Raw genomic sequence first — 18725 nt, forward strand, 5'->3', positions numbered from 1 at the left:
TGTTAGAGCGAATCAGGGAGAGCGGATGCCCGGTGCTACTCGTCGCCCCATTTTTGGACAAACCAAGTCTGGTTTCCAGCCCTGATGCAGCTGACGAGTACCGCCCCGTGGCCGATACCGGTGAGGAGGGATCTCCTCTCGCAGGCAAACGGCTCGATCTGGCATCCTCACCCAGAGCTTTGGTCCCTACATGTGTGGGCCATCAACGGGTACCCATTAACCTCCCAGCGGGAGTGTTAAACACGATCACACAGGCTAGAGCTCCATCTACGTGGCGACTCTATTCCTCAAAATGGTCTGTGTTCACTAGCTGGTGTACAGCGAGTGGCACTTCACCCTCACGCTGTGGGGTGCCGGAGGTTCTCTCCTTTTTACAAGAGCTTCTGGATAAGGGCAGAACCCCATCCACGCTCAAAGTTTATGTGGCGGCCATAGCAGCGTTCGCTGAACCACCGCTTGGCCAGTCATTAGAAAGGAACGATCTGGTCATTCGCTTCCTTAGAGGAGCTAAGAGGCTGAACCCTCCCAGACCTTCCTCAGTTCCCGTTTGGGACCTTTCCACGGTTCTGGAAGCCATGAAAGGTGCCCCATTCGAGCCAATACAGTCAATAGACCTGAAACTCTTGTCTTTCAAAGCAGTGTTTCTTCTGGTTCTCGCTTCAGTGAAGCGCATAGGGGATTTGCAAGCACTCTCAGTGAGCGCGACGTGTATGGAGTTTGGGCCTAATGACTCGAGAGTCATACTCAAACCAAAGCACGGATATGTTCCTAAATCCCTCAATACACCGTTTAGGGCACAGGTTATCTCCCTGTAGGCCCTGCCGGTATCTGAAGAGGAAGGGGATGCAGTCCTCTGTCCAGGCCGAGTTCGCCCTGGCTGTGTGGAACACTTGATATAACATGCTCTTATCAGAGCTCCATATTACAGGAATGATGCTATTCTAGCCCCTCTTCCCGGATTCTCTGTGAGTCCCTTGTGATTAGGCACTGTATGAGCCCCGGGCACCTGCCCTTGGGACTTTAGTGTTATGTCTCAAGCATGCACGGCGTTTTACATTGTGTTCCCCTAGCGTAAGATACTTACGCAAGTACGAGAGACCTCTCGTAAGAGAACGTACTCGGTTACTAACGTAACCTCGGTTCTCTCTAGAAGAGGGAACGAGTACTTGCGTATCTTGCCGTGCATGCGTCATGTTCTGATTCGCTTCAGCGATGAAAAACTGACCAAACCAGCCTCTCTGGGCCGTATTTATAGCCCTAGCCCCATCCGCTTTCGGCGGGACATGACGTAATGGGCGCGAAGCACCCTCATTGGTTCTGACGTCATGAGGGGCCTCTATTGATAGGCTGGTGCAGTTGCCGCAGAGCAGCCAATGGGCGCGCGAGCGTGCAAAATTAAGGATCATTTTTGGCTTCAATATCTCGAGGAAAAGAGGTTTTCCCCTAGCGTAAGATACTTACGCAAGTACTCGTTCCCTCTTCTAGAGAGAACCGAGGTTACGTTAGTAACCGAGTACGTTTAAGAGATATCATCCTCAGATCTGAAATGAAGCATGACCACACTCGTGGCTTCAGTTTAATGGTGGTTATAAGTTGTTATACTACATTCACATATTTTTATACATTTAAAAATTATATTCTTAATTTTATTTACATTTTTTATGTTTGAGCTTATATATCTCCATATTAATAACAGTCTGAGTAATTGAGTCTTAAACTGTAAACTCTAAAGTGTTGACATTCTAAATATATGTTGGTTATGTGTCTATTCAGAATGACTTATGAGCAGATACCTTTTTTTGTATGTCATTTATGCCCCACTTGCCAAAATGGGGGTGTTGGGTAAAGGTGTTAATGGCAATCCACTTTTTAGGAGCACTGCCATCTGCTGTACTGGACAACGAACGAAAGTTTTGTATTTTGTTTGGTTTACTAATTAACATTACATTATCACTAGGGGGCCAACTTTAACATTTATCTTAAAGGGATAGGTCACTCATAATTTACTAACCCTCATGTTGTTCCAAATATGACTTTTTTCTGTTGAACATAGAATTTATTCTGAGAAATGTTTTTTATTTTATTTATTTTTTTTTATCCATAAAACTGAAGTCAATAGGCACTAAAAGTGGTTGAAGAAAGAAGTTCACACAGGTTTGGAACAACTTGAGAGTGAGTAAATGATAACGTTTCAGTTACGTATGGTAACCCTCGTTCCCCGAGGAGGGAACGGAGACGTACGTCATGACTCTATGAATGGGGATCTCGCTTGAGAGACCAATCCACTTCGAGTGTAAAGTAAACGAGCCAATGCACATTGGCATTTCTCCGTTCCCTCCTCGGGGAACGAGGGTTACCATACATAACCGAGACGTTCCCCTTCATCAGTCACTATTATGTACGCTGATAGTGGAGGAATACACATAGTCGACGCAGGGGCCGCTACATATGGACACCCAGCCTAGCACAGGTTCCACAATGCATACGAGTGTAGGCCTGGCGTCAGACGCTCCGCAACGTCTGACTGCCGCAGGGGTGACGGAGGAACTCCACAGGGTTAGCCATTTCTAGGGAACACTACTGGAGCAAATAGACGCACGTATACGGCCCAGCGGGCGGGAGTGGTGTTGCAAGCCGACAATAAGAACGGGTCCTTCGCGCTACTGGCCTTGGGCTAACCTCTGCTTGGAGACAGCCTTTCCATTCTGCTGGCCTTTGTAACAGAAAAAGAGCTGGTCTGAGGTCCTAAAGCTTTGCGTGGTTGACAGACCTCTGAGGTAGGTCACCTAGAACCTCCGTGTCCCTTTCAGGGACAGAGGTCTGGACACGGGTAACATAGAGTGCCCTGTCTCTGAGAAAGCAGGTCCTTCCGCAGAGGAATGGGCTAAGGAGGGGCTGTCACGAGGAGCATAAGTTCTTTGAACGTACGCGTCCCTCAGGTCGATCACTGCAAACCAATCTCGGGGACGGATGCATTTGAAAATGCGTTTCTGCATTAACACTTTGACGGGAGCTTGTGCAGGGCCCGACTCAAGGTTTGCAGTTCCAAAATTGACCATAACCCACCACCTTTCTTGGGTACAATGAAGTAGGGGTTGTCGAACCCTGTCTTCATATCAGCTGGAGGGACCAGCTCGATCATGTCCTTCATCAGTAGGACAGATCTCTGCCCGCAAGACAGGGGCATCGCTGTTCAACACAGAGGTGAACTGGATGCCCCTGAACTTGGGAGGGCGCCGGGCAAACTGAATCACATAGCCGGGTCTAATGGTACAGATGAGCCAGCGAGACGGGCTGGGGGCGCTAGCCAGGCTCCCAGACACCATGCAAGCGGGACCAACGGGACCACGGACATAACCGGGGTGGAGCAGTGAGGTGGAACACAGGGACTCGACTCAGGAGGCACTGAGGAGGCCTGAAGTGGGGTCTGAGTGTGCTGTGCAACATTACCTGGTTCCAGGGTGGGGCAGAGAGTGCGTGGGAAGGCCTGGTGGCATCCCCGAAATGCACATTGCTGCCCGCTGGCGATAGAGAGGGACGGGAGTGGCAAGGCATGGAATCGTCACTCACTGCCATCCGCACCATCTTGAGACCCAGAGATAGAGAAGCTGCTCTTACTGAGAATTTGGGTACCGCTGACTCAATGTTATATGTATGTTATGTATAATTTAATGTCAGCCGGAACCGGGAACACTCCCCATAAATCCTGATGTACGTTACATCATAAGAAGGATGGCGTCTACACTAATGTTAGTCTCTCTGTTTATCCGAGGTTTACCGCAGCCCGCCGGATCCAGGCCGTATCCAGATCTGATGAAGGACCTGCACCTGGACACGATGACAACGCAGTCCTGAAGTGTCAACCAGTCCCTTCCCTGTTTACTGAAGTCAGCCGGATCCCGGCCATATCCAGATCAGATGGTGGACTTGCACCTGGACCCATCCATGACGCATCCTGAAGTGCCAGCCTGTGCCAGCCCTCATCGACACGACAGCCATCAGCACTGATCCTCAACAAACTCGTTTCCATACCAGCGTGATGACTCCAACTTCCAACCAGATGGAACAGGATAAATATTCTGAATGTTCTGATCTAATCTGACTTCTGACCTGTAATGCTGGCTGGATCATAATCATACACTGTTCGCTCGTTGGCCAGAGGAGAACTTGCCCCCGACTGAGCCTGGGTTCTCCCAAGGTTTTTTCCTCCATTCTGTAACCTGATGGAGTTTTGGTTCCTTGCCACTGTTGCCATGGCTTTTGGCTGGCTTAGTTGGGGACATTTAATATTCAACAATATTATTGATGTGCCTTACTTAAGGTGGACGATGGCGCAATTTTCTTCTAGAAACAAACTTTATTTTAATGTTATCACTGTGAAGCTGCTTTGATACAATCTGTATTGTAAAAAGCGCTATATAAATAAAGATGACTTGACTTGACTGAGACATTGTTTGCGGCGGAACAGAATTTGATTAAACAAAAGATTCTCCACCTGGCCCTCCACCAGGAAAGAGCAGCTGACTCTGGGTCGACAGTCTCAGGGCTGCTGAGGCAGGAGACAGGTCATCTGACCGAGGGGCCAGCGCTGTGACTTCAACCACAGTCAGTCACTATGCGCAACTCAACCCCGACTTAGAACTACCCTTGTGCATTGAGTGTTTTGGCCTTCCACAGACTTGTAGGGTGGCCATCACATGCAGGGAAGAGGCGGTCTGCAATTAGCACAGCCGCCCCACCACCAAGGGTAGTGAGAGAGGAAAAACTTTTTCTGCAGATTCATGTTTGGCTTGCCATATTGGCGCCAGTATGCTTCCATACTGCCAAAGTTTTTCACACACATCCAGGCAGGCACGAGGGCGGGGCAAGGCGATTACACGCTGCACAGCGCCCCCAGAGTAGCCCGGGAAAGTGTGGCTGTCAAGTCTGAATCTGATTCAGCATGAGCACACACACCATTATAGTGGGAACTCAGCATTATCTTCATTTCCAGAGCGTAACAGCCCTCTCTCCGATGCAGCGATCAGCATCTGATCCTCCCCTGGAGCCCCGAATGAAATGCTTGGTCCCTCATGAGAAGGACCAGTAATCCCATCCGAAAGCTGCCAGGCATGCGAGACAGTGAATGTGGCCGTCAAACTCGATGGCAAGCTGAACACTCAAGCCCTCATGAGAAAGGCAAGACGAACAACGTGTCGACGTGGTCATGCTCTCATGAGAGCATGAACCACCCACGAATGCAGTCTCAACATGTTTGTGATGCGCTAGAGGAGAGAGGGGCCCGAGGAGGTGGTCTCGTCGGGGAACGCTCACTGTAATCCTCAGATCACCCATGCTATTAGCCAAAGTAGCCCTTTTCTGGTGGTCACCAGAAGAGGAACTAAATCAGGGAATAGGCAAAGGGACTCCACCTCGTTTGAGGCACTTGAGTCTCGATGGCGCATCTAGAGCGCCAAACGGCACGCGCTGGGTTGCCGTGACAACCTGTGCTGTCAGCCGGCAGCTCGACGGCACGCTGAGCGGCACAAGCCATTACGAGAAAGGGGAGGCGAACAATGTGCCGACGTGGTCATGCTCTCATGAGAGAACATGAACCACCCACGAACGCAGTCTCAACACGCTTAAGCCCAGGCATGTGAAACAGTGATCGTGGCTGTCAAATGAAGACAGGAAACGACCGCATCCAGATACACACGGTTTGAATGACATCTTGAAAAAGACGCAGTGTCAAACCTTGTATGTTCTTTCAGGAAACTGCTCTCTCTGCTGCTGAAGCACCCAGGGATGACCGCGGCTACACAAACAGGACAATAGTTCAAGCCTGATGTGAGCACTCACATTCTCATTGAAGGTGCAACATTCTGAGCTGTGAAAACAGCTGTTTTGTTCTCTGTGAGCCAGCACTGTGTGCGCTGTAACACCAACACCAGCTTGAAGAGGTGTTGCACACTCAATTTATAAAAGCAAAACCAAACCATTTTAGAATATCTATTTATATAGGAATTTTAATTTATATACCATGTTTTATAACTTTTTATTTAGATTAACTAGAAATAATGATTAATTTACAAACTTTTTTGAACTATTTTGAAATGTAAGTCAATTGACTGAGGCCAGAGCCAATGGCAAAAGTCTTTGCACGTGGAGAGCCCGCCCCCTTTTGGAGGTTCTGCCCAGTTTTGGAGATTTGGAGAGCTCCGGTCTGCAGCTCTTCCTACTTGGTTTCAGCAGCAGTCAGTTCTCACCATAGTTTTGACAGAAGTGGAAATGGTTGAGCTGTGAAGTGGAGGAGAGACAGACAACACAGCAACGGCTTCTGATTCAGACAGTTTTATTTCGATTTCATTAAAAGCATCAAAGTTCCCACAAGTGCACAATGCAAATTACCATTACATGCAACACAAAACACACAAGGTTTTGTAAGCTCACTGTAAATTACACAAATACATACATATCCTGTGACAGCTGTAATTTAATGCACAAATAATGCACAGCCATTCACATCTCTGCATAGAAGATATGTGAACATGATGTTGCATCTTTGATAACTTTTGATGCTTATTGTGCAGGGTTTTTATAAGCTTTTTGATCGGTTAAAGGGCCATAAATACCGGTTTCACTCACAGCGTGGATGAATCGTGTTTGTGTCAAAGACTCAGGATCTTATAGAGAACTTATGCAATGCAGAAACTCTTACAAAGCAAAACCTATGAAGGTAATATGATGCCATAAAGAATCGCATGCGCAGGGTAAGATTTGTGAAAGTGTACATAAGATTGCAAGCGTAAATTAAATTAGCCTGTGCAAGAGAAGATTTGTAAAGGTGTAAATCACCTTTCAAGTGTAAGAAAAAACATTTGCAGGATTTTACAGTTATTCAAAAGTGTAATTTATGTATTGTGAAGCTGTAGCCTGGATGCCAGCTGAACTTAGCCCCACCCACAACATTTTTAGGTCAGGAAGTTTGGTCTGGACTTGATCCGTTGTGGAGCAATTATGCTCGAACCAGAGCTGTTCGGACCAATCAAATTGTCAGGGCGGGATTTATACGATGATGGACAGATGATCAACAGTAACGTAATAATCCACGTCACCAAAAAGCACTTGGGTTGAATTCTTTTACAACAAAGATGACTGCCGCTGGAAAATTGAGATTTCACCAGTTCACACTTACTCACACGTATTCAGCCCGAACCCAAAGTACTCCCCCCGTATTCCTGGCTGTGGAAGAACAAGCCAAGAGTGAGTGGAGGGATGCTGAAAACTCTCAAGGAATGTTAGGTGAGTTGACAGAGTGATTAAATATATGCTTCCTCTCATGCTGATAGGGTAGACATGGTTATTGTTTGATGACAAGTTGATTGGATTGATTTTGAACGTGCTCCTCCCGAACTTTGTTTATGAAACATCATGTGTAGATTCCGCCATCGCGTGTGTTATAGAAGATATCGACAGTGCACTCATTTTAAAAGAGGAACAGAGAACCGCGATAAAGGCATTTGTCGATCGGAAAGATGAATGGAGAACATACGTCACTTACTCCGTTGCTCTGATTGGTTGTAGGTCTATCCAATTGAGTGCAGAGGCATTTTCTTTCCTGGTTCGGTTGAAACACACCCCTTAATCACAGCCCAATGGAGCAGTATCAGATTCATATTCTGACTAGAATCTGAGTATGATGACGTCAGGCTAGTGAAGCTGCAGCTTCATGCTAACGCAAAATAAATATGATCTGTATTCCTCTGACTTCCATTTTTCGCACAAATACGGCCAAAAGCACTGCAAGCCTGTGAACAGCAATTTGCAAGCGAAAACAACAGAGTCTGGAATTTCAAAACAGATTGATCGCGTAAAACCATCCTTTGTGTAAAAAAATGAACTGTTGCAAATGTCTGAATGACTTCTTGTGTACATGGGGCAAAAAGGTTTCCGAAATAACCCTATTTGTACAGTTGCGTCTTTCTTTTAGCTGCGCTTACAGTTTTGACACGATTCTCTCACTGAGTTTTGCAAGCGCAAAGAGGAGGGCGGGTCCACCTTCTTCATGTAGCCAATCAAATGAGCTTCTCGCTGACCCTCGATTTACTCTTATCTGATTGGTTCAATAAACACGCCAGTCACCAGAACACATCTTTATCTTCTTTTGGCTCAGCATAGGATAAGGACATCCAGTTTCAGGAATAATTATGATACACCGATGAGTCATCAATCTACTATTGTACAAGTAAATGTCACATCCCGTGACACTCACACAAAGACAAATGTATACACGGAAGTTGAAAATAGCGCAAAAATGTTTAAAATTAACTAGTTTTCTCCTACATTAAAAACTAACAGATAGTAATTAACTTTTATGATGTTCAACACTCATAACTCACTTAAAATTACAGGAAATTTGGTTTATGTCTTCATGACCCTTTAATATGCAAATATGTCACTCAGTTTTCCTTTTTCTGCTGCAACACTTGCCACACACAAATCTAATGGTTAAAAATATGAAGAGAGTGAATATCAAAACAACTGCAAAAAATGTAACTGCAACATCTACTGAGTAATAGGAGTACCAAGGCAGTTTGTAGGACTCTGTACGTAGGTGAGCAGCACCTTTGTGTCTCATTACAAACTCAATCCAAAATAGGGCGCTGTCCAAAGGTTTAACTGGCTTGTCTCTGTGCAGATGAGAGAGTGTCTGCATACTCAGTCTGTAAGATGGTTCATAGATTACTTCCTGTATGGCTGCATGCAGTGTGTTTTTATCTAAAGTTGCGATGGAAACGATCTTGGCTCCTCCCCTTTCTTGCAACCGAAGAAGATTGTCATACTGGTCAAAAAAGAATGGAATTCCAACCACTGGAATACCATGGTACAAAGCTTCTTGAACCCCATTGGTTCCACCATGTGCAACAAAAACTTTAGTCTTTGGATGCCCTAGAAGATCATTCTGTGGCATCCAGTCAACCAGTAATGTGTTGTTCCCCAAAGTAGATGGTCTCTTTCCAGTGTATCTCCAAATTACCTTTTGCCGGAGCCGAGCAAAAGCAGTAGCTATTTCCGCTGTTAAATCATCTGGTAGGGCACTGATAAACGACCCTAAAGACATGATGATAACTCCATGCCCTCCAGAACTTTGCATAAAGTCTTCCAGATCATGTGGAAGGGTCTTCGCTGGTTTGCATTGGAAGCCGCCAATGTAGATGATATTTGGCATGGTTGGACGTGGAAATTCAAAAACAAAATCAACCCTCATAAGCCATATATCAGCCCCCTGGAGAAGTTCATAAAAACGTACAGGAGGATGGAAATATTTGTCACAAAGTGCTTGGTACTGTGGCAAATTAAAATAGCTGTACTGAAAGGCCATTAGGAAATAGTAGAAAACATTTTTTACTCGTTGGAAGAAGTTCATTTTGCCAGTGTTTCCAGATCCTGTGAAAGGGATGTAAGACATTGGTGATGGAGCGATGTCAAAGTGTCCCTCACCAGTAGTGGTCCATCTCACATTATATACCATGGGCAACTTGAGTTCATGAGCCAGGAGAATGCCTGCACCCCATGCCGGATCCGTAAGCATCAGATCATACTGTTTTTCATGCAGTACCTTCATAATTTCCTCACTTTCAAACATGTTTGTTATAAGCTGACATATCATTTTATGCATTTCATACATGTCACTAACCATATCCAAACTCAGCCGTACAGCGCTCAGCCAGTACCTTTTTCCTTTTTCATGGTCAATTAGTTTGCAGAGCATGTCTTCAACAAATTCTTCATCCATTCCTTTGGTGTTTGGTATGGTTATAGAGTTGTAATAAGTTGAATTCTCCTTTACGAACCAGCTATTATAGGTGCGTATTACATCAATACTGTGCCCTCGACCATGTAAAGCCTTGATGAGGATGTCCATGTTAACCCAGTGACTTCCCTCCACAGGCACCACCAAGATTTTGCCACCATCACAGAGAGAACCAAAAAGAATTACGGCTGTTATCCAGAGAGAGACAGAATCCATGTTCTTAGAAAATGGTGTCATCTTACCTGTAAATGATAAAATAATTGGATCACGTAATTTTGGATAATATTATTTGTGTAGTTACTTCTGGTAATAATAATGTTGCCGACACTGTGCAGTACTGACATAACAAAATAAAGAAATTAAATAGATGTAGAGTAGTAGCCAGGTTTATTTGTGTCACCTCGTTATCGAAATGCCTTGTCAGGTAAACCAGGCAAAATAATTCAGATGGTTACTCTTAAAAAAACTGAATTCATCTGAAAATGTGAACAGATGTAGTTAACGTCAAGCCTTTATTACCTTTTTGAAAAGCGTGAATAACAGTTATAGTTAAATTCTGTAACGAAGTATGTTGATAAAGGAAGAAGGAGACTGGAACCGGCAAATGTTTCACATTTGGTGTTGGTTTCTCGTTTGGGATTTGGCGGCTGTATTCTTTTTTTTTTTTTTATATATTTCTTTTTATTACGTTTTCTGCAGACATATAAAGGGTATTACAACAGATGTAAAATGAAACAAGGCATCTGAAAGAAAAAGAAAAAATCAACAGAACAGTTCCATACAGCAATATAGACCCTCACTCGTCAACCCTCCCACCCCGCCCCTAAGGCCACCTGTAGCACTCACAAATAGATAATAAAAACTAATAAATAAACCAGTAAATACATACACGAGAAGGTATGTGACGAGAAAGTATGTGAAAAAAAAAAAAAAAAAAAAAAAAAAAAAGAGGATAATAATTAAACAGTAAACAAAAGAAGAAAATCTCCCCCGTCCCCACAGAAAACTAATCAGGAGGTTTTAAAATCCCGATAAGGCCTTCAATAGTAGTCAGTACAGGGCTCCAAGTTTTATGAAATGATCTCAGCGAGCCTTTAAGAGAATATCACATTTTTTCAAGGTGGATGTATTGCAATACATCTCTTATCCAGTCGTCATGTGATGGAGGAGAAGCATGCTTCCATTTAAGGAGGATGGCACGCCTGGCCAGCAAAGTAGTAAAGGCAATGGCGCAGTGCGCTGTAGCTGGTATATATGTGATTGGGGAGAGGCCGAACAGAACAGTCAAGGAATTAGGGCCAATAGTGTAATTGAGGGCCTGTGAGAGAGTTGCGAAAATGTCGGACCAATAATCTGATAGCACCGGGCATGACCAGAACATGTTAACATGATCGGCTGGAGATTGTTTGCATCTGTTACAGGCATCATTTCTGTTAGGAAACAATTTAGCCAGTCTGGCATTAGTGAAATGAGCTCTGTGGATCACTTTACATTGTATTAGGGCATGTCTAGCACAAATAGACGAAGAGTGAGCTAAACTGAGAATGTTTTTCCACTGGTCATCGGAAATGTCAATGCCCAAATCATGCTCCCAGGTTAGCTTAGGGGAGTCAATCGGAGAAGGAGTTAGGGAGATAATTTTACCATAAATAGCTGAAATCAGTCGTTTTTGACCAGAGTCTGGCGGCTGTATTCTTATTATCAAAATAATCTTTAGCCCTAGATTAGTTAAAAATTTCAAAATGCACCTGCATTGTTTTGCATTTTGACTTTCAGTCATATACATAATATTTTTCCAGTCATATATTTTGTCATTGAAGATTTAAAAAAAAAAAAAAACTTTAAAGTATCATCTTGTGAGCTAAGTGTATTGTCACACACCTAATAAAACAATTTCACAACAACAAGTGAAAATGCTGAGTGCCTAGTAAATTTGGAAAACGTCTAAGACTGAGAGGGAACGAGATGCTGCGTCGAGACGCGGTGGGAACGCCCTGCGTGATTGCGTCGTGAAGCACGTGTATAATCAGTCTAATTGAAAGACGAGACGTCATAGGCGGGTGACGTCATCGACCAGGAAACTATAAGGCAGCCCCGCTGACACAGATCGCGTTAGCTTCTGAAAAGCCGAAGCAAGTCGATCACAGGCATGCAGGGAGTATGGCAAGGCGACGCAGCTCGAGCTCGAAGGGAACTCGAGCTGCGTCGAGACGCGGTGGGAACCCTGTACCCACGACGCCATATGACAAATGCCTGTTCTGTATGAAGACCGTGCACATACTAGGAAACAAGCACCCTAGACCCTGGAGTGGAGCCTAGGTCCAAGTCATAAAATCTAACAAATGTATGCGGTGAGGACCTGCCTGCCGCATTACAAATGTCATAGAGTGAAACTCCTGAAAATAAAGCCTTAGAGGCAGCCATACTCCTGGTAGAATGGGCCGGGACAGCCAAAGGTGAAGGCTGTCCGGCCGCTTCATAAGCAAGTGAGATAGCCTCAACTACTCACTTGCTCATTATCTGTTTAGATGCAGGGCAACCTATCTTAGGTAACCCGAAGCAGACAAATAACTGCTCTTATATATACACCACAGGGCAGCTCTGTGGACATAAGCATCCAAAGCCCAGACAGGGCATAACAGATTACGTTTTTCCTGATCTGGAGGTGGAGGACAGAAGGCCTGCAGCACAAATGACCCGCAAATTTAGTAGGGACCTAGGAATACAACCCGGCAAGGGGTGAAGAAAGACTATCACCATACCAGGTGCAAATCCAAGTACGTGCAGGCCTCAGCCTCATGTACCACGGAGAAGACGAAATAAGAATCTCTCCTCAGAGATAACCCAGCAAAGAAACAGTCATTGCAGAAATCAAGTACTGTACCATAGGGCAGATAGCAAGATTCAGATATTCAGTCTTCTCGTGGAGGGAGCTCTAGACTGGAGTATGGTCTCCACAACCTCAGTCGAGAGACCTGAATCTGTGAGCTGGGCCCCCTCAGAGGCCGAGCCCATAGTATCCATAACTCCGGATGAGAGTAACTCCCGGGAGCAAAGATATCGGGAAATGCGTACAGGTGTAGCCTCAACCACACCTAATACGTTGCATCCAGTTCAAGCAGAGCTGGATGTGTCAGGGAGAACCACATAGGGCAATGCGTTGTATAAAACGATGCGAAAGGTAGACTTGAGTTTTGACCGAAGTTCTCCCAAAGGAGCTCCACCACCTTGGGGTGAAGTCTCCATTCCCCGGGCCTCAGCCCCTGTCTCAACAGGATATCTGCTCTGATATAAGAGACCATCAGTGTGTTGTCTGGAAGCACAAGCACATGGTGACCTCTCAGGTCTGGCAGGAAGTATTTGAGAGCTCGAAATACCGCCATCATTTCTAGCCGATTTATGTGCCAAGAACGTTGATGGTCCTGCAAAAGACCTTTCGCCGAGCGGCCACTCATGACCGCCCCCCATCACGTGAGGGAAGCATCCGTCGAAAGCGTTACGCGTCGACAAGAAGCCCCCAGCACTGGGCCCTGGGCGAGGAACCAAGGTTTCTTCCACATGACCAAGGCACGAAGGCATCGCCGCGTGACCTTGATCGTGCGAAATGGATTTCCCCTCGGAGAAAACCCCTTGATCCTGAGCCACCACTGCAAAGGTCTCATGTACAAAAGGCCAAAAGTGATTACGTTGGACGCAGCTGCCATGAGCCCCAACAGTCTCTGAAACTGTTTCACAGTGAGTGACTGGCCTAGTTTTACCCCCTTTACGGCTGTGAGAATCGCAGAAATACGTGCAGGAGACAGACGTGCTTGCATTATTGTCGAATCCCATAAAACACCCAGAAAAGTGGTCCTCTGAGCTGGGAGGAGCACACTCTCCTTGGCGTTGAGCCACAACCCCAACCTCTTTATGTGAGACAGAACGACATCTCGATGCCGAACTGCCAACTGCTCGGACTGAGCTAAAATCAACCAATCGTCGAGATATATATATATATCACTCTGTGGCCACCAGCAGGAAAACAACCGAACTGGCAGCGCTGCGACCCTCCTCAGAGAGTCGCCCCCCAGAGGACGCCGAGGAGAAACGATTTCTCGAAACCGTCCCTCCCCGGTATAGTTATCTGTTGCGCGACGCAATTCTCGAATAGCGTCAGTGCTGACATCCTCACATTCATCCATGTCCTTATATACTTTACCCAACAGCGCTGCCTTTTTAAAATTTTATTTATGATGGCTGGTGGGTAACGTCGGGGTTATGATGACGCAGACTCGGGAGAGAGATAGCTCACAAGCGTCTCTTAAACTCGAGGCACTGTCATACCATGATACTTAATACCCACAACATTACTATAGTAGAAGTTTGGGAATTAAACACATAAATAGAAACCGGTTTATTCCACGATCTCGACACCTCAGTGTGGAGATAGGGAAAAAACGGCATTCCCTGACGAGGAGGCTGAGATATAGAGTTTTCCTTATATTTTCACTCTCATTATAACCGGCTGGCCAGTAATATTTAACTTAGCAACAGCACTAGATAAAACCTCCTTTTAAAAGTTTATTTTCTTTTTCTCCTCTTTATTCAACAGAGTTATGAGCTGACTTATTTATTTATTGATTGAAAACTCATACATCTGCTTTATTCTTTATATTTTTTATTGTTTTGTTCTCTTAACAAAAATACTAACGATACCAATTCCTCGGAACTGGAAATCGCAGCATGAGTGCCTCATCCCGGGGAGGAGAAACGGCAGAGCGTGCTTTTCCCCGAGATAAGGCACTGGATCTAACAGGTGAAGGCAGAGATAGGGCGGGGCCCGTCTCAAACCCCGCTGTTCGATCCATTCGCGATCCCCAAGATGCGCGTCGACGCCGTGCCTCGGCAGCAGTGGGACCCGCGCCTCGGGGAGCGCGCACCGAACCGTCCTCCTCGAAGAACGGCCGGCGGGAGCGGAGCGTCCTCACGGACAGCTTCTCGCAATGCTCACAGTCAGCCCCCTCGATAACTGACTGTTGGCATGCTCCACTCCCAAACAAGCAACACAAAGCTGAAGTGTGTGTCCCGTGATATAACGTGGGCAGGGAACAACACAACGCTTGCTTGCTCTCTTTTGCCATAATATATATATATTGCAACTTGACAGACAACAATAAATATGACAAGGACAGAATACACAGATCGCTTGCTGAAGGCACAGAAGCTAACGCGATCTGTGTCAGCGGGGCTGCCTTATAGTTTCCTGGTCGATGACGTCACCCGCCTATGACGTCTCGTCTTTCAATTAGACTGATTATACACGTGCTTCACGACGCAATCACGCAGGGCGTTCCCACCGCGTCTCGACGCAGCTCGAGTTCCCTTGAAAGGGAACCACTAGCTACAGAGGCTGGTGAGCAAAAGAGTTAATATCAAGCCCTGCAGGCCTAATTTTTTTCTTGTTTGAGAAGCCATTTCAGTCGGATATACATCACAATAGGGAAGAAAATACCTTTGCAACTGCTGTTTTATGCCGACTTCAATTTATTTTTATTTTTTTATGTTAACATGCACTAGATGACTGTCTCCGTGTCTCACACTTGAGACCCTGACTTCTTTTCCATTCATTAGTGCTTCGATTCTGCAGTTACTTTTTCATTAAAGCCTAGTAACCGCTGTACTATAGTACCTACAATATTAAGCATCTATTTTTTTAAAGAGCAAAAACACATTCTGTGTTGTAGTGTCATTCTTGTCTAATTAAGAAAAACAGCTGAGGCAGAAAGAGTTCCCTTCCGATACGGTTTACTCACAGTGTGACAACTACTGACGCTTATGGGGAAAACTCTGCTTTTCTCCAAATACTGAAGAATGATGGGTTCACATGCACAGACAAATGGCTTTTCAGCCTGCCAAAACGGTTAGGGCCAACTGCTTAAGTCATACTGAAAGCAATTTTCGTCAGAATTTTTCTCCTTCAGTGCAAAGATCATCTCACTGACTCAGAAGAAGAAAATAAAAAAGAAGCCTTCCTGCTCGCCGTGGAAAAAAACCCCAGCAGCAGATTAATGGCGCTGACAGCTCGACAGCTGAGAATGGTGCTTCTCCCCAGCGGCTATCCTGTGAGACTAATTGAGAAGATTTCACTCTAAAAGAACATATATTTGCCAGCGTTTGTTTCAAAACTCTGCGCCACGAGTATGTCACATACAGGGCTTCCCTGTTCTCCACCATTCTCTCCCTGAGAGGAAGAAACAACAGAGTCGCAGGGCTGAGCAGATGGGACTGAGTGAGCTCACGCTGGCCCATATCCTACGTGCCTCATTCTCCCTACAGCGAGGGAATTCCCTGGGTGCCTGGAAGTGCCTGCCCACAGTCGTCTCAATGAATGGTTCCTGCAGCCGGGACACCATCAATGAACTCCCTGCCAGAGACCAACCCCTTTCGTTCATGATGAACTTGCCAGTTGTGCTGCGCATCACCCACACCATTGGTGGCGGCGGCAAAAGCTTCCCCCTGGAGGGGGCTGTCACCACAACTCTGCCCGCCCACGGCCCTGGGATGAAAATCAAGGCTGTTCATCCCTCTAAGCCATGCAGGGCCACATCTGCCTTCTGGCCAGAGCCTACTCTGCGGCCTGTCAAGCTGGATCCACTCTCCACACGATGGCGGTCCTTCAAGTGTTCCAAGCCAAACTCCTCTGCACTATGAATGAGTCCATTCCAGACCTTGCTGCTTTCTAGGAGCTGCTCAGCGCAAAAGACCTTGCTCTGCGCCCTACAAAGACTTCGGCCCAAGCAATCAGCCGTATGATGGTCAGTTTGGAGGTGCTCAAGCTCCACCCAAAGTGCCGGTCCTAGACTTCTGGGGGCCCTAAGCAACACTTTGTAAGGGTGCCCCTTTCAATGCGTTCATAAAAACCCCAAAAGGACACCCGACCCCTTAATCTGGTTTTCAGAGCAGTTTCACTGTTAAATAAGCAACAGTCTAAAATGACAAAGAATAGGACAAATACAATAGAAAAAAGATACAAATTAAATAAACAGATTAGCCTACTAAGCGAGAGTACCACCAAGGCCGGACCACCTCCCATGAACATTGGTCCCTTCCCCCAGTGTGGTGGCCAGCCCCTTGCTACCCGAAGCCAGGCTTGGTAAGCCACCCCCTCAAACGTAAATCTCAAGAACGGTCTGTGATCTGGAAATGAAAGTATGCGTCCTTCAGATCCACTCATAAAAACAATCCCTGGGTCAAACCTGCAAGAAGATTTATTAAGTTAACATTCTGAATGGCTGTCTTATCAGGGCATGGTTCAGACATCTCAAATCGAGGATGGGCTTGAGGCCGCTATACTTCTTTGGATCAAGGAAGTTGCGGCTGTAAAAGCTTGACTCACCTTGGAATGTGGGAACTTACAGAACCCTTCGCAAGCAGAGCTTGTACCTCGGCTCGGAGGACGTGAGCGTTGTGCAAGCGAACTGGAGAGTAGCCTCATCTGATTGTCTCCAAAACCCAATTTGACACACCCGGAGGCTGCCCATGCCACGGCTTGGGTGACGAGAGGCTGGAGAGTCGTGAGAGACAGGTAGTGTTGCTTTCGTCAACGAAATGATGACTTATGAATATGAATTATGACTAATTATCAAATTATGACTAAATATCGTCGTCAACGAACCTTTATCACGTGACGCAACGTAAATGCTGGTCATGTGACGATGACTATAATTAAATGTATAATGCAATATTGTTGACGAATAAAAACGAGACTAAATGTGGTTTACAAATAAAAACGATGCTAAAATGTCTCTTCATTTTCATTGACCAAAACGAGACGAGACGAAATGTTATGACGTTATTTTGTCCAGTTTAGTCACGTTATTATTATTATTTTGCAGTATTTCTGTTTCCTGTGTCTCACTTCAGGGGCTGCATCAGGTCGCACTGCGCAGACGCAGGTGACGTCACTTCCTCAAGCCCCATTTGCAGCATTATTTAGATATTTAGACTGCGGTGAGTTAGCGTAAATGACAACAAACAAAGTTAAGTCTGACACAGAGAAAGGGACCTATGGCCAGCCAGCCGGGGTTCGTCTTTGGGAGAAAAAGAAGAAACGACATTTGGAAAAACTTTCATTACATAGAAGTGGAAAAGAAAACGGAATGTGTTGTAGAAAAAGACGGGGAGAAATGCAGCCACAGAATCACAGGAAAATAAAATAAAAATAAAATTTTGGTTTCGTCTATATAACTAGGTACTTACACTATATTGAATGGGTTAAATAGAATTGCATTACAAAAAGAGACTAAAATACAATAGAATAAATGTCATCAACTTTCGTCGACTAAAACTAGACTAAAATGTCATCGTTTTCGTCTACTAAAACTAGACGAAAATAGTCATGGATAATTGTGACTAAAATAAGACTAAAATGCTCAGACTTTTAGTCGACTGAAACTTGACTAGACTAAAAAGAGTATGAATGTGAATGTAAAACAGGCTGCCAAAAACAACACTAGAGACAGGTCATGTCACTAGGTCACAGGTCACTGATGCTCATGAAATTCAATTGTTTCTAAGACCCATGCTGACACCCCCGGAACGGCTTCCCAATATAAAGTCCTACCGTTTGGACTGTCCATAGCTCCATGTATTTTTACGAAATGTGTGGAGGCAGCCTTCTCCCCCTTGAGGCAGATGGGAGTGCATATCCTGAATTACCTCAACAATTCTCTGCTCTTAGCCCAATCAACGGAGGTGCTACAGTATGCGCGCATAGATCCTTGCTCCTCAGCCATTTGGTAAGTCTGGGGTTCAGGATCAATCTAAGCAAGAGTTCACTGTCCCCCAGCCAACGCATCTCGTTCCTGGGGGCAGTCTTCAACTCAGCTGACATGCAGGCCTGGATTTCGCCAGAGTGCTCTCTGAAAATTCAAAAGCTACTGGGCCTCATGGC

At 45.5% G+C, this 18725-nt stretch overlaps 2 protein-coding genes and 1 long non-coding RNA gene across 6 annotated transcripts in view; 1 reads left to right on the plus strand and 2 right to left on the minus strand.

Annotated features, from left to right (window-relative positions):
- LOC309508392 (UDP-glucuronosyltransferase 2C1-like) overlaps positions 1 to 18725 on the minus strand; it is a 53178-nt gene that overhangs the window by 9832 nt on the left and 24621 nt on the right. The window lies entirely within an intron of this gene.
- The window catches only part of LOC309508391 (UDP-glucuronosyltransferase 2C1-like), a 42109-nt gene continuing 24907 nt past the window's right edge, over positions 1524 to 18725 (minus strand). For all 3 annotated transcript variants that reach the window (XM_082183003.1, XM_082183004.1, XM_082183002.1), the window contains one exon: positions 1524 to 10035. In XM_082183003.1, the coding sequence (XP_082039129.1) occupies positions 8435 to 10030 (1596 nt within the window). In that variant the 5' untranslated portion in view covers positions 10031 to 10035 and the 3' untranslated portion in view covers positions 1524 to 8434. The remainder of the gene's footprint in view (positions 10036 to 18725) is intronic.
- On the plus strand, positions 10061 to 17664 carry LOC309508623. Its single transcript, XR_014209615.1, has 2 exons — positions 10061 to 10341; positions 15218 to 17664. It is a non-coding gene; the product is annotated as an uncharacterized lncRNA (long non-coding RNA).

Source organism: Leuciscus leuciscus (assembly GCF_965113295.1).
Source record: "Leuciscus leuciscus genome assembly, chromosome: 10".
Classification (NCBI taxonomy): Eukaryota; Metazoa; Chordata; class Actinopteri; order Cypriniformes; family Leuciscidae; genus Leuciscus; species Leuciscus leuciscus.